General features: G+C 38.1%; 1 protein-coding gene across 1 annotated transcript in view; it reads left to right on the top strand.

Moving 5' to 3' along the window:
- The window catches only part of ddx10 (DEAD (Asp-Glu-Ala-Asp) box polypeptide 10), a 217,940-nt gene that overhangs the window by 47,205 nt on the left and 152,602 nt on the right, over window positions 1–18,133 (top strand). The window contains exons 10-13 of the mRNA XM_043691863.2: window positions 587–688; window positions 2,499–2,586; window positions 3,255–3,343; window positions 7,233–7,662. Of these exons, the coding sequence (XP_043547798.2) occupies window positions 587–688; window positions 2,499–2,586; window positions 3,255–3,343; window positions 7,233–7,662 (709 nt within the window). The remainder of the gene's footprint in view (window positions 1–586; window positions 689–2,498; window positions 2,587–3,254; window positions 3,344–7,232; window positions 7,663–18,133) is intronic.

Here is an 18,133-nt window from a genome sequence, read left to right on the forward strand (position 1 = left end):
TGAACCTCTAATATAGTGGCATTGTATAATAAATAGTTTACCTTTTACATGACCTCATGATCCTAAAGACAGATCATTCAGTCAGTCTTAAATCTTTGATTCAGTGAGGAATAATTGAATTATATTAAACTGCAATATAATGTCCGAGACCACTGAAATGACTAAACTGTGGGAATTTCTGTTAGTTTAAAACTGTGGAATGCCCAAACAGCCATTATTCTATGAAACTTGGCATGAGCAGAGTTGATCCAACCCATTGGAAATATTTGCAGTTTTGTAGTAAGACTAATGTCAAAAATAATTTATGCCATTTAGCTGTGTTCTTTGCCTTTGGTTTTAATTATTTAATGGGCTGCTGATTAAATTGAAGAGCAGCTAATAGTAGATATGTTATTTTTGTAAAGTTCTTTGAGTGTCTTGGAACGGATAAGGTGCATTATAAATAAACACATTTTTTAACTTGTAAAAAGGGAAATGGAGAGGATAACTTTTTGTTTTATTGTTGCTGTTTTGATTTATGATATTCAGTTGATGTGAGTCTAAGTATAGATTATTATTTAAACACAATGTCTACTTAATATTTCAGGTACAAGGAAGGTGGTGAAGCATTGTTAGTATTACTTCCATCTGAAGAGAAAGCCATGGTGAAACAGCTGGAGGATAAAAAAATCCCCGTCAACACAATAAAGTAATTTTTTTTAGTTTATTAAGGTCAAGAACTAAACTGTAGCTGTGATTCTACTTGGCTATTATAAGATGATATATAAATATTTGCACCGCCTAAAATGGTGTTAAGTTGAAGACAGTGCGCTAAGTAAACTTGATCTTTCTTTGAAATGTTTCAAAAATGGATGTTTGCTGACGTAGTTTTGATAATTCTGGTTTTGGGATTTATTTTTAAATTTTAGAGATTGATGTTTGCACATGGCGAGGAAGCAATTTGTTTTGTAAGAAAAGGGCTCATGATGTTGATAAGTATGCTATTGTGAATAAAGCATCTTCCAAGTGGGGTCACAAAAGCTGCATTATCATTCAAACGGAAATCTGAAATAAGTTTGGAATTCTTCATCCTCATTGTTATGGATTCACACATGGAATGCTAAATAAAATATGCAGTTTAAAATTACCTCCAAGTTTAAATTCATGTAGTCTTGGTAGTACTAATTTGTTTCTTTCCAAATCTGAAGCATTACTTAGTAGGTTTTCTGTAGTCGTTTCGCCATGCTGAAGCAGATTTCATGAGATGGTGTTGAGCTGAGAGGTTCCTTGAGTCTGATTGTTTCAGTTTGATTGATACAAAAGATTTAGCAGGTGGAGAGTGCAGGGAGATATTCCTAAAATAAGGCAGTACAGTCTAGTTGCACACCATTTGAGATGGTTGTCAAATTTCATATTGTTTCCTTTGGCAGGAGCCCTCCTTAGATTAGAGATTTTCCAATCTTTTTAGATATAAAATCTGCTGGAGCGATAACTTATAAATATTTGGTCTTGATAAATTGATATGATGAGATTGCTTTGCTTTATACAATATTATTTGTTTATTTTGCTATTAAATTTGCTGATTATGTAATTTATGCAGATGTGTAATTGATCCAAACTGAGCCCCTCCCATTTTACACTGAACTGAAAATCAAACACACTATCTCCTCTTTCATAAAGGTCAGCTACTTCTCTTTGTACGCATCTCTGCCCCGGCTGGGTTTTGTGCTTCTGTTATTTTTCTGTTCCAAATTTTCCAGTATTCTTCCATAAGCTAAAATTTATCCAATGCTTTGTTACCCATTATGTAACAGTTGCCAAGTCTTGTTGCCCCAGCATCCCTTTGTTCATTGGCTTTTGATCCAACAGTGGATTCTCAATCCTTGTGTTTAAAAGACCTCCATAACCTTATTCCTCCTTACCCTTGCTCAACAAACATCTGAGATCTCTGTTCTTTAATTCTGGCCACTTACAACTTTGTACCTCTGGCTGTCCATACCTTGAGCTGTGAAATTCCCTTCCTAAAACATTGCCATTCCATTGATCTCTCAAATTGCATTCCTTAATCTTTAGCTCTTTACCCTGTGCTGACATCATAGATCATATATTTATTATCATATCCTTGTGGAAAATTGAACAATGAAAATAGATGTATGCTATCCAGGGCGAAGGATCAGGATAACCTTGAAAGAAAATGGTGTTTCTTCTCTTCTCTAAATCTGTTCTCCTTTTGTGTTTCATCTCAACATGCTGAAGATTGAGATTTTTCATTTTCAGTGAAGCAGCACATACTTAGTGCTAAAACTGACCAAAATATATATTTTGTGCCCAGATGTTCTAAATTGCTGCTGTTATTGTCAGTCCTTATACTAATTACAAAATTCAAAATTTAATTGGAATCTTCTTTTTGACTCTATTGATTTTGCATCTGCTTAGTTTATAGGCATTTAATATTTTTGTTGAAGATTTAGTGGGTTGTTAGCAAATTAAAAAATAATTTATTTAATCATTTTCAACAGAATAAATCCACGAAAATTAATAAATGTTCAGGCAAAGCTGGAAGCTTTTTTAGCCCAAGAGCTAGAGCTGAAAGAACGAGCACAACGAGTGAGTCTTTTGATTTCTGATCATTTCAACTATAAGTATACTGTTAACACTTTTCATTCGTCTGTGTAAACACATTAAGGGATACAGTAAATTGCCAGTTTTTTTCTCTCTTTTTCGCTCACTTTCTCTCTCATGCGCTCTCTCTCTCTCTTGTGTCATTGGAATTATGCTAATAATTAGGTTACTCTTTGATCGGATTTGTTGTGTCCTTGAACAACACACACAAAGTTGCTTCATTAGCTTAAAACTGTGTCATTTTGTCATTAGTCTAATTTTTGTAAGCTTATGATCAAGTGGGGGACAAAAACTATCCAGAAGACATCGAGCCTTAGTGTTTGTGGCCATTGCAGCATTCTCATGCCATATCTTTGACAAAAGTATGCTTGAAGGGTGGGTTGATGGTTGTTGTGGGCCTTGTTGTAGTGTTGTCATGATGATGTTCTGAGCCCAGAACTTTCCATCCTTTTCACACCTGGTCTTTAATGTAGGAAGGAAGGAATGAGAAGCTTTGTATTAAGGGGTTTTCCCATAATTCTGTTTGTCAAAGGGACTTCGGTTTTTATTTTTAATTCCTAAATCATTCTTTTAAGTCTTTTGAAGTCTTAGTTCTAATTATGTTGTTATTTTGTAATTTGTTTATAATGTCTGAAATGTTTGCTTTATTGCAGTGCTATGTGTCCTATATCCGTTCAGTCTACCTTATGAAGAACAAAGATGTCTTTGATGTTTTCTCAATGCCACTGAAAGAATATGCATTGTAAGTGATATTTTGAGTTTGTGTTGTGTTGCAGATAGGCAAAAAGTGGCCTGTATCGTTAGCTAGAACAAAATGCGACCAAATTCAGCTACAAAGGACAACACCACATATTGAATGTCACCTATAGGTGAACATTGTTAGGGTTAAGTGTTTCTTCTGCAGAAATTTAAATTTCACTTGCAGATTGATCTTGTACAGCTTAATGTTTTTTTTTGTACAAGATTGAGGTTGAATCTTTATTAGTTAGTATGATTTGTGCTTCCATTTTAGTGTAGCAGTATTTTGAGACTATTTTTACCTATTTTCCTCCTCCATCTTCCTCTATGGCTTGCTACTTTTTGTAATAAATCTGAAGCTTTCTGTTGGTTAAAAATAGGTGTCTATTAAAAATATAACTTATCATTCCAGTGAATGAATTAGATGTTCACTATAGAGGAATGATTTATGTTGTGGGAACCAGTTGCCATTATTTTGGTGAATGGGTAGGATGAGAGCTAAGGCCTTGCAGTTTATAATTGTGCTTTTTGTGTCAGGAAGTTTAGAAAGAGGTTGTAGTAATAGGAATGATCATGGAAAAATATATTTTGATCCTAGCAATCACAATCTCCCAACCCTCCCTGTGATGTTAATCTTCGGTCTGTGTCCCCATTACCAATTTGCCAACCAACAGAAATAATATTTAAATTTACAAAATTTTTCACAATCTTGAAAACTTCTTACTTAACCCACTTTAATCATAAAGTGACTTTCTGTATAATTTCTTTTTCCTTTATAAATTGTAGTAAATCTTCATTATCTTTCCACAGCACGGACATCCTTCCCTATTTGAATGTCTAGGACATTTGTGGCTGAATTGATGTCTTGTAGAAATTTAACAAGACAGCTTTTGCTTATATGCTAAATACACTGATGCATGAAATTCCAGAATTACATTTTCTTTTTGTGTCCTTTTTCACCTAGGTCTTTCTGTTCCATTACTGCAATTGTAATATTATGTTGGGTATATTTTCTTTTGTTGTCTCCTGTTTCACTCCACTTACACATTCATGCATCTGTGTATTTTATACATTCTTAGAACATAAAACATTACAGTGCAGGACAGGCCCTTCGGCCCTCTATGTTGCACTGACCAGTGAAACCAATCTGAAGCCCATCTAACCTACACTATTCCATTATTGTCCGTATTGTTTGTAAATGCCCATAAAGTTGGCGAGTCTACTTCTGTTGCAGGCTGAGTGTTCCACATCCTTATTACTCTCTGAGCAAAGAACCTACATCTGATATCTATCCTGTATCTATCACCCCTCAATTTAAAGCTATGACCCCTCGTGCTATCCATCCCCTTCTAAGGAAAAAGGCTCTCACTGTCCACACTATGTAATCCTCTGATCATCTTGTATGCTTTTATTAAGTCACTCCTCAACCTTTCCCCTCTCTCTAATGAAAACAGCCTCAAGTCTCTCAGCCTTCTCACATAAGACCTTCCCTCCATACCAGGCAACATCCTGGTAAATCTCCTCTGCACCCTTTACAATGCTTCCACATCCTATAATGCGCCGACCCGAACTGTACGGAACACTCCAAGTGCGGCTGCACTATAGTTTTGTACAGCTGCAACATGACCTCCATGGCCCTGAAACTCAATGCCTCTATCAATAAAAGCTGACACACCATGCACCTTAAAAACCCTATCAACCTGGGTGGCAACTTGCAATGATCTACACACATGGACACTGAGATCTGTCTGCTCATCCACACTACCAAGAATCTTACCCATTGCCCAATTCTTTGTTGCTTGCTAGGATTCCATATTTGGTATCATCAGAAAGCTATTATTCTTTTGTTTGATCTGTAACTCATATAACTGATTGTTACACCTGCACTTGTTACACCAGTGTGTGACTTAGGCCATTTTGAAAAATAGAAATTAGTTATTCCTCTTTCCCGTTTTACCAGCAGAAAAAATTGAAGTAGCAGAATGCTGCCCTTTGTCAGTATGCTTACATGACACTATCAATGTAGAATTCATGAATAGTATTTACAACATTTTCCTTCGGTTTACTTTGCTGAGAGAATGTATTTATTTATCCATGTAGTTATTTATTGTTGAATTTGCTTCCCTGCGGTTTTAGGTTCTGATGTTTGTGAGGAGAATTGAATGGTAGAAGATTGGTAAATTGATAGCATTCATTTTTGCTGGCATAGCCATAATTATCTTATGTATCTCTCAATAGCGAGACTTTAGCTGCAAGTTCAAACCTAAGTAAATTGGGCACCAGGCAATGTAAATGATTTGAGGTTATGAAGACATCAGCTAGGCAATAGTTTGTGTAGTAAAGCAAATTGGTAGTGGAAAGTTAAAGAATTGATGTTGATATAAAACATTTTGTGTATTTAAAATTCAGTACTTTTGATAAAATGTGTAACATTTACAAATCCTGTGAGAATATGCGACAGGGAATAAGTAAATCCATTTGTTCAAATTGATACATTGATTATAGTGTATTAAGCCGACTGTAAATTCTACTGTTCTTCCTTGTTTATGATATCCTCGGAAATGTTATAGTTATTGTTCAGTTCTGAGTGGATAAATGTTCGCTAAACATTTACCTGACCTACATTTGGGAAAAACGGAAAGAAGTTGCAACCTCAACATTCTGAACAGCGGAGTATTTGAAGTCTAATTTAAAATTAAATTTAAGGAACAAAGATTGTGAATATATTTGACAAGTCAGGCAGCATTTCTAGGTCTTTTACAAGTAAATGAGACAGGTCTTGGTTTAATGTCTCATCTGAAAACAGCTCCCACGTGTGCCTTCAATACTGTACTGGAGCGTTGGACGAGAATTTTATGCTGAGGAACTGAAAGGCTAGAAGTGGGTATTTGCAACAAAGATATAGAGTTGATGGATGTGATGGATATTTTATTTTATACAACTCGCTAAGTTTTGTTGAATTAATTATACATTTGATATTTTGTTCACATGCTTTAAGTACTGTGCAGTTCTGATCTCCATTGGGAAAAGGGATATAGAAATATAGAAGAAGTTGCAAAAAAGATTAGCTGGAATGCTACTACATAATAAGTTTAAGTTTATACCGATCCAGGAAAGGACAAATAGTCAGGTGCACTGTTTGACAGAAACAAGAAGGCTGAGAGAAAACCTGATCAAGGTCTTCAAAATTGAGAAACAGACAAAAAAAAACAACAGACAGAAAGTGTATTTTGGTTTGTGAGGACAAACATCATAAAGGCTGTTGATGTAGAATAGCCTCCAAGAAACCAAATGGAAAGTTAGGATAAAATGTCTTTACCCAAAGAAAGTTGAGAATGTTGAAGTTGTCGCTGAAGAATGTGGCTGAGGTAAATAATATAAATTCATTTAAAGGGTGGCTGGATAAGTCCATGAGAAAGAAAGAATAGAGTGTTATCCTGATACATTTTAATGAAGAAAGAAGCTAGAGTGGAGTATAAATGCCGGTATGGATGGATTTGTCTGGTGCCTTGTATTTAGGTTAGATTCCCTACAGTGTGGAAACAGGCCCTTTGGCCCAACAAGTCCACACCGATCCTCTGAAGAGTAACCCACCTAGACCTATTCCCCTACATTTACCCCTGACTAATGCACCTAACACTATGGTCAACTTAGCATGGCCAGTTCACCTGACATGCACATCTTTGGATTCTGGGAGGAAACCCATGCAAACATGGGGAGAATGTGCAAACTCCACACAGACAGTCGCCCGAGGTTGGAATCGAACCCAGGTCCCTGGTGCCGTGAGGCAGTGATGCTAACCACTGAACCACCGTGCCACCCCTGTATGTGCTATTTATTTTATGTATTTCTATGTAAATTATTTAAAAACGTAAAATCTATTTTCATTGCAGCTCCCTAGGCCTTGCTGTAGCTCCTCGAATTAGATTTCTTCAAAAAGCACTAAAAGGGAACCAGGTATCTTGCGCAGGAGTTGTAGCACAAGGTACCGATAATGTGGCTGGAAGTTTGCTGGAAGATGCTTCAGATACTGATGAGGAATTGGAAGATTTTAAGACTCAGTTTAGGGAGCACAAACCCTCTTCCCAAATGGAGACCAGTGAGAAAACTGAAGATGAAAAAGCTGTTGAGGGAAGTGTGTATGATAAAAACCAAGAAGCTAGTGAAGATGGAGATCCAAGAGACCAAAATGCTGGAGTTGAGAAGGATGAAGGAACAGTCACGCTTCAGTTTTTTAATGATGATGATGATGACAATGATGAACATGACTTGCTTACAGTGAAACAGTGGAATGTTTTTGGCTTTGAAGCTGAAGAAATGACGGTAAGTACGATAAGGTTTTCCTTCATATTAAGGTAAAGGAATAAAATTAGATGTTTGTCTCACACATTTAGCATTTCCTGATTCCTGTTTTTTAACTGTACTTGAGTCATGTTTACGCTAGTATAACTTTTATGCAGATTTCTTGTAGTTGGTTAGCTGCTAGTTAATTTTACGAAGCACCACCATAAGTAAGTTAAGATTATAGCTACTATTCAAATAGCATTAAGAAGCATTGTGAGAAAAATGACAACTTACACATTTTTAAGCACTTGTGAAAACAGAAAGTTTAAAAAAAAAAGGATTTACCAGAATATCCCAAAACATGCTCTCCAACTGTCTTTGTTTCCTTCCTGACTGTTTATATTTTTGAAGGACTTAAAAATATCAATTTTTAAAGTAGTCACATTCCTCAACAACTTAGTTAAACTTGAATGTCTTTTTTCTGTTTGAGGCATTCCCCTTTTAAGAAGGCTGTGAACTAGCATTTGAGGTCGCATGTTTGTAGTCTTTTTATCAAATCACTTGTGGACGTGAATGAATACAATGTCACACTTTTATTCTGGGGTCAGATTTTTGCTTTATTTTTAACAATTTCTGGGAGAGGTGTTGTTTCTTCTACATTATTATTTGTGTGAACTGATCTTCCAAGTAAGTCCATCTCTGTGACTTATTGCAATTTTTCTGTCTTAAATTAATTTGGTGTTGACTTGTTTACAAAAACTTTAAGCGGGCTGGAAGTAATGTGTACGGTATTGGTCACTATTGGCAGAAGGATGTTGTTGAGTTGGAAGCAGTTCAGGCATTTGTTAGACTAATACTTGTACTGAGCAAGTTGCCTTAATAACAATTATTATAGTGAAGGGGCCACCATTTGGCACATTGTGCTGGCACTTTGTATATTACCTGCCTTTCTTCATACCCCTACTACTATCTAAAAGAAAATCCAATGCCTTCTTGAATACCTCCGTTGAACCTGCGTCCACCACATTTCCAGGAATTCCATACCCTAACAACTCACTGAGAGACTAAATTTTTCTCCTTGTGTTCTCCTTTTCTTTGTTTGCACAGCACTTTAAATCTATGCTGGCTTATTCTTGTTGTTCTGTTTTTATTTTAGATTTCCAGCATTAGCAGTTCTTTGTTTTATTGCAGAGAATGTTTGAACATTTCTAAGACCGAGATGGATAGATACTTCAGTAAAACAAAAGAACTGCAGATGCCCAGAAATCTGAAACAAACAAAAACTGAAATTGCTAGGGAAACTTAGCAGGTTTGGCTGTATCTGTGGAGAAAAAGCAGAGTTTATGTTTCCGGTTAAGTGACCTTTCTTTAGAACTGAAAGCTCGCAAAAGGTGGTTATTATTCTGATGATAGGAAGTGGGAGCAGGGCAAAAGGATAAGTGGAGATGAAGCAAGTGAGAGCGGGAGGCAGACAAAGGGATTATTGATGGTAACCCAGGAAAGAAGCTAAGATAAGATAGGTGATAGTGGGGATCTTGAGTAGTTGAAAATAGCTTAGCTGTGCTGAAAGCAAACCATTTTATGACAGGACATCAGGTTGTGGGGTGTTGGTAATAGATGTGAGAAGGAGGTGTTCCTGCTCTGAAATGGTTAAATTTGATGTTGAGTGTGGAAGGCTGTGAGGTACATCATGCAAGCTGGAGGAGCAGCACCTTGTCCTCTGCTTAGGTACCTTAGCTTCAGGACTCAAGATCAAGCTTCTCCACAAATTTCTGGTTTGTTTGTTATGGATGGATACTTGTTAAGCAAGGGCGTGAAACATCATTGGGGTGGACAGGACTGAGGATTTGAGGTTACAGCCTGATCAGCTATGATTTTACGAATTGTGAAACCAGCATGAAAGGCTGAATGCCCTACTTCTGTGCCTTAATTGTATCTTTCTGTTTATTCTAAATTGAGGAGGCAGCCTTGTGTGATATGATTGAGTCATAAAGTTACACAGCACAGAAACGGACCCTTTCGTCCAAATTGTCCACACCAACTAGATATCCTAAACTGATCTAGTCCCATTTACCTGCATTTGGCCCACATCCATCCAAATCCTTCCTGTTCATGTATCCATCTGGATGTATTTTAAAACTTGTCATTGTACCAGCCTCCACTTCTTCTGCAGTTCATTGCATATATGCAGCACCTTCTGCATGAAAAAGTTACACCTCAAGATTCCTTTCAAATCTTTCGTCTGTCACCTTATCCCTCATTTTTTAAACTCCTATAAGGTCACCCCTCAGCCTCTGACCCTTCAGGGGAAAAATGTCCTAGCCTATTCAGCCTCTCTCTATAGCTCAAATCCTCTATCCCACAAGCATCCTTGTTTTGAACCCGTTCAAATTTAACAACATATTCCTATAGCACCGAATCAGAATTGAAAGTAGTATTCTAAAAGTGGCCTCACCAATGTCCTGTACAATTGCAACATGTCATCTCAACTCTTTTATACTCACTGCATGGACCACTGCATGCCAAAAGTCACCCTGTTGACCTGTGACTCTGTTTTTAAGGAACTGTGAGCCTGCACCCCTGAACTGTGAGCCTGCACCCCTGGTTCTCTTTGTTTGGCAAGATTTGAAAGGGATCTGAGGTGCAACTTTTTCATGCAGAAGGTGGTGCATGTATGGAATGAGCTACCAGATGAAATGGAAGCTGGTACAATTACAAGATTTAAAATGCATCTGGATGGATACATTAACAGGAAGGGTTTGGAGGGATATGGGCCAAATGCAGGCAAATGGGACTATCCCTGGAGCATTGGAGGCTGAGGGGTGACCTTCTAGAGGTTTACAAAATCATGAGGGGCATGGATAGACAAAGTCTTTTCCCTGGCGTGGGGGAGTCCAGAACTAGAGGGCATAGGTTTTAGGTGAGAAGGGAAAGATGTAAAAGAGACCTAAGGGACAACTTTTTCACACAGGGTGTATGGAATGAGCTACCAGAGGGAGTGGTGGGGGGAGGGGGTGATATAATTGCAACATTTAAAAGGCATCTAGATGGATCTATAGGGATGTGGGCCAGGTGCTGGCTGGTGGGACTGGATTAGGTTGAGATATCTGGTTGGCATGGACGGGTTGGACCGAAGGGTCTGTTTCTGTGTTGTATATCTCTATGACACTATAACTTTAGATCAGTTTAGGATATCTAGTTGGTGCGGACCATTTGGACCCTTTGAAACAGAAGACTCCCACCATTAAGTGTACGGGTCCTGTCCTGGCTTTCCTTACCAAGGTGCAACATCTCACATTTAAGCTGCTGAATTGGTAAGTGAAATCCAGTATTTCCACGGTGTTTGGCAAATACTGCACCATAACCACTAACATTACAAACTGTAAGCATCAAGATGGAATCTTTCGTGTCCTATTTCCATTCCAATAATTGGAAGAGGAGAGGAAGCACTCAAAACAATGCAGAGCTTGAAATCACAATTAATACAGCCAAACTAGAAGTCTTGAAATTAATTCTTGTAATTTACATAGTGAGAAGTAGTAGTTTTATAAGCGTGACCATATAATCTTCTCAGAGTTTCTTTCTCATTGTTGGGGGAAATTACTAGTCATAGTTCGGAGTCTTAATATTGAAAACTGGAAATCAAATTTAAAATGAATTTGCCACGCAACTTATTTTTATTCCTGTTTTTACCCATATCATGGTAGTCACTCCAAAGCAATTCAATTTTGGTGAAGTGTTTTGTCACAATTGAGAGATATTAGCAAGCAATATTTGAGAGGTGTGAGCAGGCACTACATAAATTTCTATTCAAATCTGTACTCTTATGGTTTGTATTTCAAAGCTGATCTACTACATTAAGCACAGGCATACTAGAAACATATATGGTGAAATGGTATTAATTGCTGTAAATGTAAACAGAATGCAACACTATTTTGATAAGGAAATCACTACCAATAAAGCAGTTTTTTATTAGAGGGAATTATGTCAAAATGACTGAAATCTAATCCTATTTATATAAATCTGAAGCAAACAAATTGTATATCATCCTGTTTCCAAACAAAACTTCTGCCAACTTGTTCACATTTTATCTTTTTTTTCCCCAAAGATTTAAATTTAAAGTTAGTTGGATATAAAACGTATTCCATTCTTAATTTGCAAAGCTTATGTCAACATCTGAAGGGTTCCAGTCCAATATTTCCAGTGATCGTTTGGTCAATACTGTATTGTAACCAATAGCATTGTAAACTTTAAGCAACAAGAATGAATCGGCCCGTGTTAGATTTTTTTCATTACTGGCTACTATTCACTTTCTGATTTTAATGAAGAGACGTATAATGTAGCGCAGTTCTTTTCTTTATTCTTTTATGGGATGTGGACATTGCCAACATGGCCTGCATCTGTTCTCCATCTCCTGAATGAAATTACCCTTGAATTGATTGGCATGCTACGTATTCTTAGAGGGCAGTTAAATGTCAGTAATATCGCTGTGAAACTGGAATTACATGAAGGCCAGACCAGGTTAGAGTAGTGGCTTTCCTTCCCTAAAGGATGGCAGTGAACCAGGTGGACTTCTGTGCATGCATTCAAGACCACCCCCTTCTTGAAGGGAATTCTCCCTCATCCCCTGAATTAAAAAAAAAACTACAAGAAAATTACCATCAATGATGGTTGACATCAACGCCATCACTGATTTTAGATTTATATTCCTGATTTATTAACTGAATTCGGATTTCATAGCTGCCATGATGGGAGTAGAACTGATGTCCCTAGAGCATTATCCTGGAATTCTGGATTACTCTACCATTATCACTAAGAACTGCAATAACATGTGATCAGCACCATGTGAGCGGCACAGTGGTTAGCACTGCTGCCTCACAGCGCCAGAGACCCGGGTTCAATTCCTGCCTCTGGCGACTGACTGTGTGGAGTTTGCACATTCTTCCAGTGTCTGCGTGGGTTTCCTCCGGGTGCTCCGGTTTCCTCCCACAATCCAAAAATGTGCAGGTTAGGTGAATTGGCCATGCTAAATTGCCTGTAGTGTTTGGTGAAGAAGTAAATGTAGGCGAATGGGTCTGTGTGGGTTGCGCTTCGGCGGGTCGGTGTGGACTTGTTGGGCTGAAGGGCCTGTTTCCACACAGTAAGTAAGTAATCTAATATTGTCCTCCAAGTTGCATACCATTTTGAATTGAGAGTTACCTCCATTCCTTCATCACTGGATTAAATTGTGATATGATCCCAGCTGCTGGTAATACTGGCTAAGTCAGATCCTGGAATGAAACTTAGTTTGATAGATAGTTTAATTTTTTGCAGTTGGATAACATGGTGGTTCATCACTGAAGCACATTCACACACGAGGCTGCGGATGTTCTTTCACAACAGGCTGTAAGTTTTACAAAATAGGTGGGGAAAAAAAAAGCTATGTAGAAGACAGCTAAAAAGGTAAAAATATAATTTGAAACAAAAATAAAGTTTCTACCTGTTCCCCAATGCTACCCATTACAGAGGTTCAATTCCAGAGAAATATCACCTCTGTCTCAGCTTTTTAAATCTTTGCATTACTGACGTTTCCCAAATTCTTTTTCTTGGAGCATTGTCTTTTTTTTTAAAAAAAAAAAAAGATTCTTTTTAGAGTTTGCTGGCAGGAACATCTCTCAATTCTGATGGCATATAATTTTTGACAGTGTAAAGTTCTGAAAACTTAACCTATGTTTAACTAAATGCTCTGGCTTGGAAGTTCTGCAGGCTAGTAGCCATTTCTGATGAGGTGACCAGTTTTGCTGAACTGACTTGAGAAACTGTTCTACCTTCTGAACAGAACTTAGCATCTTCTAAACTAAAGTTTTGAGTCTTTGGTTCTCAACTCAAAATTACACTAATTACTTTTGAGCGTACTCTGTCATAAACCAAACAGTGCTGGTGTTTTATTTGCCTCAAGTTCTCCTGGACACTTCTTGCAGTCACATGCTTTCTTTGGAATTAGTGTATTTAGGAAGTTGTTCTGAATTGACTTTCTGATATTTTAAAACTAAACCTTCACTAACTGACCCATAACCACCTGCCTCTACTTTTGAAATCCAATTCCAAAATATAGTGTGTACTATACACATTTTTTGCAATTGACATCAACAATGTAATCGAGAAACACTAAACAATGCAATAGAGTGATACTTAGGCAAGAAGGATTGCCTGCTGAAATTTTTCTTCTTTCCAGAAATGCACGGTACTAGAAGAATCTCCTCAGTCTAGGACGGTATATAAAAGGTTTCAGTCTGCTTTGGCTTCGTTGGAAATTGAGCTGTTGAGAGAAAATAATTGTTTAATGTAAAACAAGCATCCAGTTTCTTGGCAGCAATTCGAGGAGCACAATGATAAAGTCTTTCCATTCTGCGTATGCGCCTTTTTCGTTAGTGCTGCCCAAAACTGGTTCCACTCAATGTTTCTCGGCAAACTCTTGAGTACAGTTTTAAATTGGTCACCTCTTACCTGTAACTTGCCAACCACAGGAACTGTCTTTCCTTTTTCTCCTTTTCAAATTTATTCATAACTTACGACTTTCTCAAAAAAAAAATTCTTTTTAGTCTTGTTTCCTAAGTAAAAACAGTCAGTATTTCATGTTTCTCTTCATTAAATGTTCACCTTGGAACACCCTGATCAGTCTCCACAATGATCTCCATGCATTGTGATGTAAAATGAAAGGAATGAGCATCATCATATCACCTTTCGAAATGCCAGGACATCCAAAAGGCCTTCATAGTGATTGAAGTATCATTTGAGATATAGTTGATGAAATTCAGTGAAATACAGCAACTATTTGCATGCTGCAAGTTCTTACAAACAACAGTAAGAGAAATAAGCAGTTGAAATGTTGGTTGAGTGATAATAAAACAATGGGAGAGTTTCTCCTGCTGTTCAGATAGTACGTCCATCCATGGACTTTGGTTAAATGTCTGCTTTGAAAGAATACACCTGAAACATTACAGAATTCCTCAGAACTGCAATGCAGTACCAACTCAAATAGCTGCTCAAGGCCTGGTTCCAAGTTGCAAATTTTTGTGATCTCAGAGATCAAGTACAGCAAGGCCATGAAAGAAACTTAGATGTGAAAAGGATTTGAAATTGATATCTTCCTGATTTTCTTGTGTCTCAGAGGCATCACACTCCTACCAAAGTCACTTTTGTCTGGGGAGCCCATATAATACTTGTTTGACTTTAGTTTACAGATAAGAATTTCGGGTGTAAATCCTGAGCAGACGGACTAAAATTAAGAATATGTATTTATGAATCGATCCAAAGAAAGTCGCCTATAGCTGTATAAGGTCTGTATTTTGTAATCTTGCCTGTTTTAAATGGCCAGTCTAAGTTATGTATCTTGCTTTAATGTAGTAGTACCTATTGGATGGGACATTTGTGTGTCGCTTGAAATGAAAGCTTACAAATGGGGATATTGTTTGTAAAATGGATATCATTTGACACCATATCTGGGGAATTGCAGCATCTGTGACAATGAATTTGCTTTTGGCTTTGTAGTTTCACCATCTTAGAATATATTTAGTAACAGCCACTCAGCTGGCCTAACTTAATTACTCCCTGAATAGCAATTCATTATAGATCCATAGAATCCCTATAGTGTGGAAGCAGGCCAATGGCTCATCGAGTCCACACCGGCCCTCTGAAGAGCATCCCGTACAGACCCGCCCCCTCTACTGTATCCCTGTAACCCTGTTTTTCCCACAGGCAATCCACCTAATCTGCACATTTTTGGACTATGGAAGGAAACTAAAACACCAGGAGGAAATGCAGACATGGGCAGAATGTGCAAACTCCATGCAGTCGCTTGAGGCTAGAATCAAACCCAGATCCCTGATGCTGAGAGGTTGCAGTGCTAACCATTGAGCCACCATAGCAAAGTTGTAATTACTGTGCTGTTGCATTATACACAAAACCTTAACTTTGCCTAAAATAGAAAATAATATCTTTTAAAACACTGAAGAATGCTTGTCATGAGGCAAAACTGAAGGAACAATAAATTATTTGTGATCTCTGTTATAATAAGAGCACAACTGAATTTTGGCATCATACACTTTCCTGCCTGATCAATTAATTCCTTTCGTGCCTAACAATCTGTAGATCTGTCTTGAATATGTTCATCCCTTGAACTTCCACAGCCCCCTGTATAGAGAATTTCAAAACTTCACAATCCTCTAAGGGATGAACTTCTTCCCCCTCTCAGTCTTAAAAAAGCTAACCCCTTATCTTTAGACAATATTGCTTGTTCTGGACTCCAGAACCTCTGTTGTTCGTTCTACCCTTTGCAGTTTTGTTAGCTTCTGTAATTTTTGTGGTCATGAAGCAGCAAAGCACTATTCTACATATTGTCATGTTATGTTCCTAATTATGTGAGTACTTGATATATGTTCGCGTAATTTTGGCAGAAATAGTGCTAGCTTTGACTATTGATGAGATAGCAGTATTAGACTGAAATGTGAGGAGGATGTTAGGAGATTACAGGGTTACCTGGACAGGTTAGGTGAGTGGACAGATGCATGGCAGATGCAGTTTAATGTGGATAAATGTATGGTTATCCACTTTGGTGGCAAGAACAGGAAGGCAGATTACTACCTAAATGGAATCAATTTAGGTAAAGGGGCAGTACAAAGTGATTTAGGTGTTCTTGTACACCAGTCAATGAAGGCAAGCATGCAGGTACAGCAGGTAGTGAAGAAAGCTAATAGCATGCTGGCCTTCATTACAAGAGGGATTGAGGAGAGAAGCAAAGAGGTTCTTCTGCAGCTGTACAGGGCGCTGGTGAGACCGCACCTGGAATATTGTGTGCAGTTCTGGTCTCCAAATTTGAGGAAAGACATTCTGGCTATTGAGGGAGTGCAGCGTAGGTTCACGAGGTCAATTCCTGGAATGGCGGGACTATCTGATGTTGAAAGATTGAAGCGACTGGGCTTGTATACCCTTGAGTTTAGAAGACTGAGAGGGGATCTGATTGAGACGAATAAGATTATTAAAGGATTGGACACTCTGGAGGCAGGAAACATGTTTCCGCTGATGGGTGAGTCTTGAACCAGAGGACACAGCTTAAAAATAAGGGGTAGACCATTTAGGACAGAGATGAGGAGAAACCTCTTCACCCAGAGAGTGATGGGTGTGTGGAATGCTCTGCCCCAGAAGGCAGTGGAGGCCCAGTCTCTGGATTCATTTAAGAAAGAGTTGGATAGAGCTCTCTAGGGTAGTGGAATCAAGGGTTATGGAAATAAGGCAGGAACAGGATACTGATTGAGGATGATCAGCCATGATCATAATGAATGGTGGTGCAGGCTCAAAGGGCAGAATGGCCTACTCCTGCACCTATTGCCTATTGTCTAATAGGAGTAACTATATGACCTCTGAACCTGTCCATAAGATAATGTCTGATTTGCAAATTCCAAACTTCTACCTCCCTTGGCTTGTAGATGTTTTAGATTAGATTAGATTAGATTACTTACAGTGTGGAAACAGACCCTTCGGCCCAACAAGTCCACACCGACCTGCCGAAGCGCAACCCACCCATTCCCCTCTTTACCTAACACTACGGGCAATTTAGCATGGCCAATCCACCTGACCTGCACATCTTTGGACTGTGGGAGAAAACCGGAGCACCCGGAAGAAACCCACGCAGACGGGGAGAATGTGCAAACTCCACACAGTCAGTCGTCTGAGCCGGGAATTGAACCCGGGTCTCTGGCGCTGTGAGGCAGCAGTGCTAACCACTGTGCCACCGTGCCGCCCATAAGCATATACCTTTTATAAATAAAATTAGGACTGATTCTAATATTTAGACTATGCAATTTTAATATTTAAACTAATATTTAATATATGCATCCATGTCCTTGACTTGCCACTCAGCAGAAAATATTTCTTTTTCGATACTGTATATTGCTACACACCCTCCAACATCTCTTTATACTTAAGGATGTTGTCCAAAGGTGCTCTCAGTACTCTCATTGTGGCTTAGCTAGGATTTCGTATAGCTGAAGTAGAACTTGTATTTCCTTGTTCTTTAACCCTTTAGATATAAAGGCCAGAACTCCCATTATTCTTATTAATAATTTCTGCAATTGTTTATGACAATTTGAATATGTGAACTTCTGCCCCGTTATTTAAGAGTTATGGTGAATAGTTGGCCCTACACATACCCTTGCACTTATCTCTATTTCTGTCTTCTACTCAGCCAGTTTCCCAATTGGGGTCATTACTTTGCTTTCAGTTTTAACTAACTGTCTTTTATGGCAACGTGAAGAGATCAGCATTCTCCTATCTGCTGCTTTAATCGCCACTTCAATAAATGCAATCAGATTTGTTATGTCTGACCTGCCTTTCTCAAATCCATGTTAGCAGACTCTAATCAACTGAGAGTTCTCGTGGAGTTCACTTGCCCAATTTTTAATTATAAACTAGAGCAAATTGACAACCAGAAATGTGAAATTAACTGCTCTGTAATTCCCTGGTTTCCATTTTT

Source organism: Chiloscyllium plagiosum, unplaced genomic scaffold (genome assembly GCF_037043375.1).
Source record: "Chiloscyllium plagiosum isolate Xiang-an unplaced genomic scaffold, Cpla_swu_hap1 HiC_scaffold_6, whole genome shotgun sequence".
Lineage (NCBI taxonomy): Eukaryota > Metazoa > Chordata > Chondrichthyes > Orectolobiformes > Hemiscylliidae > Chiloscyllium > Chiloscyllium plagiosum.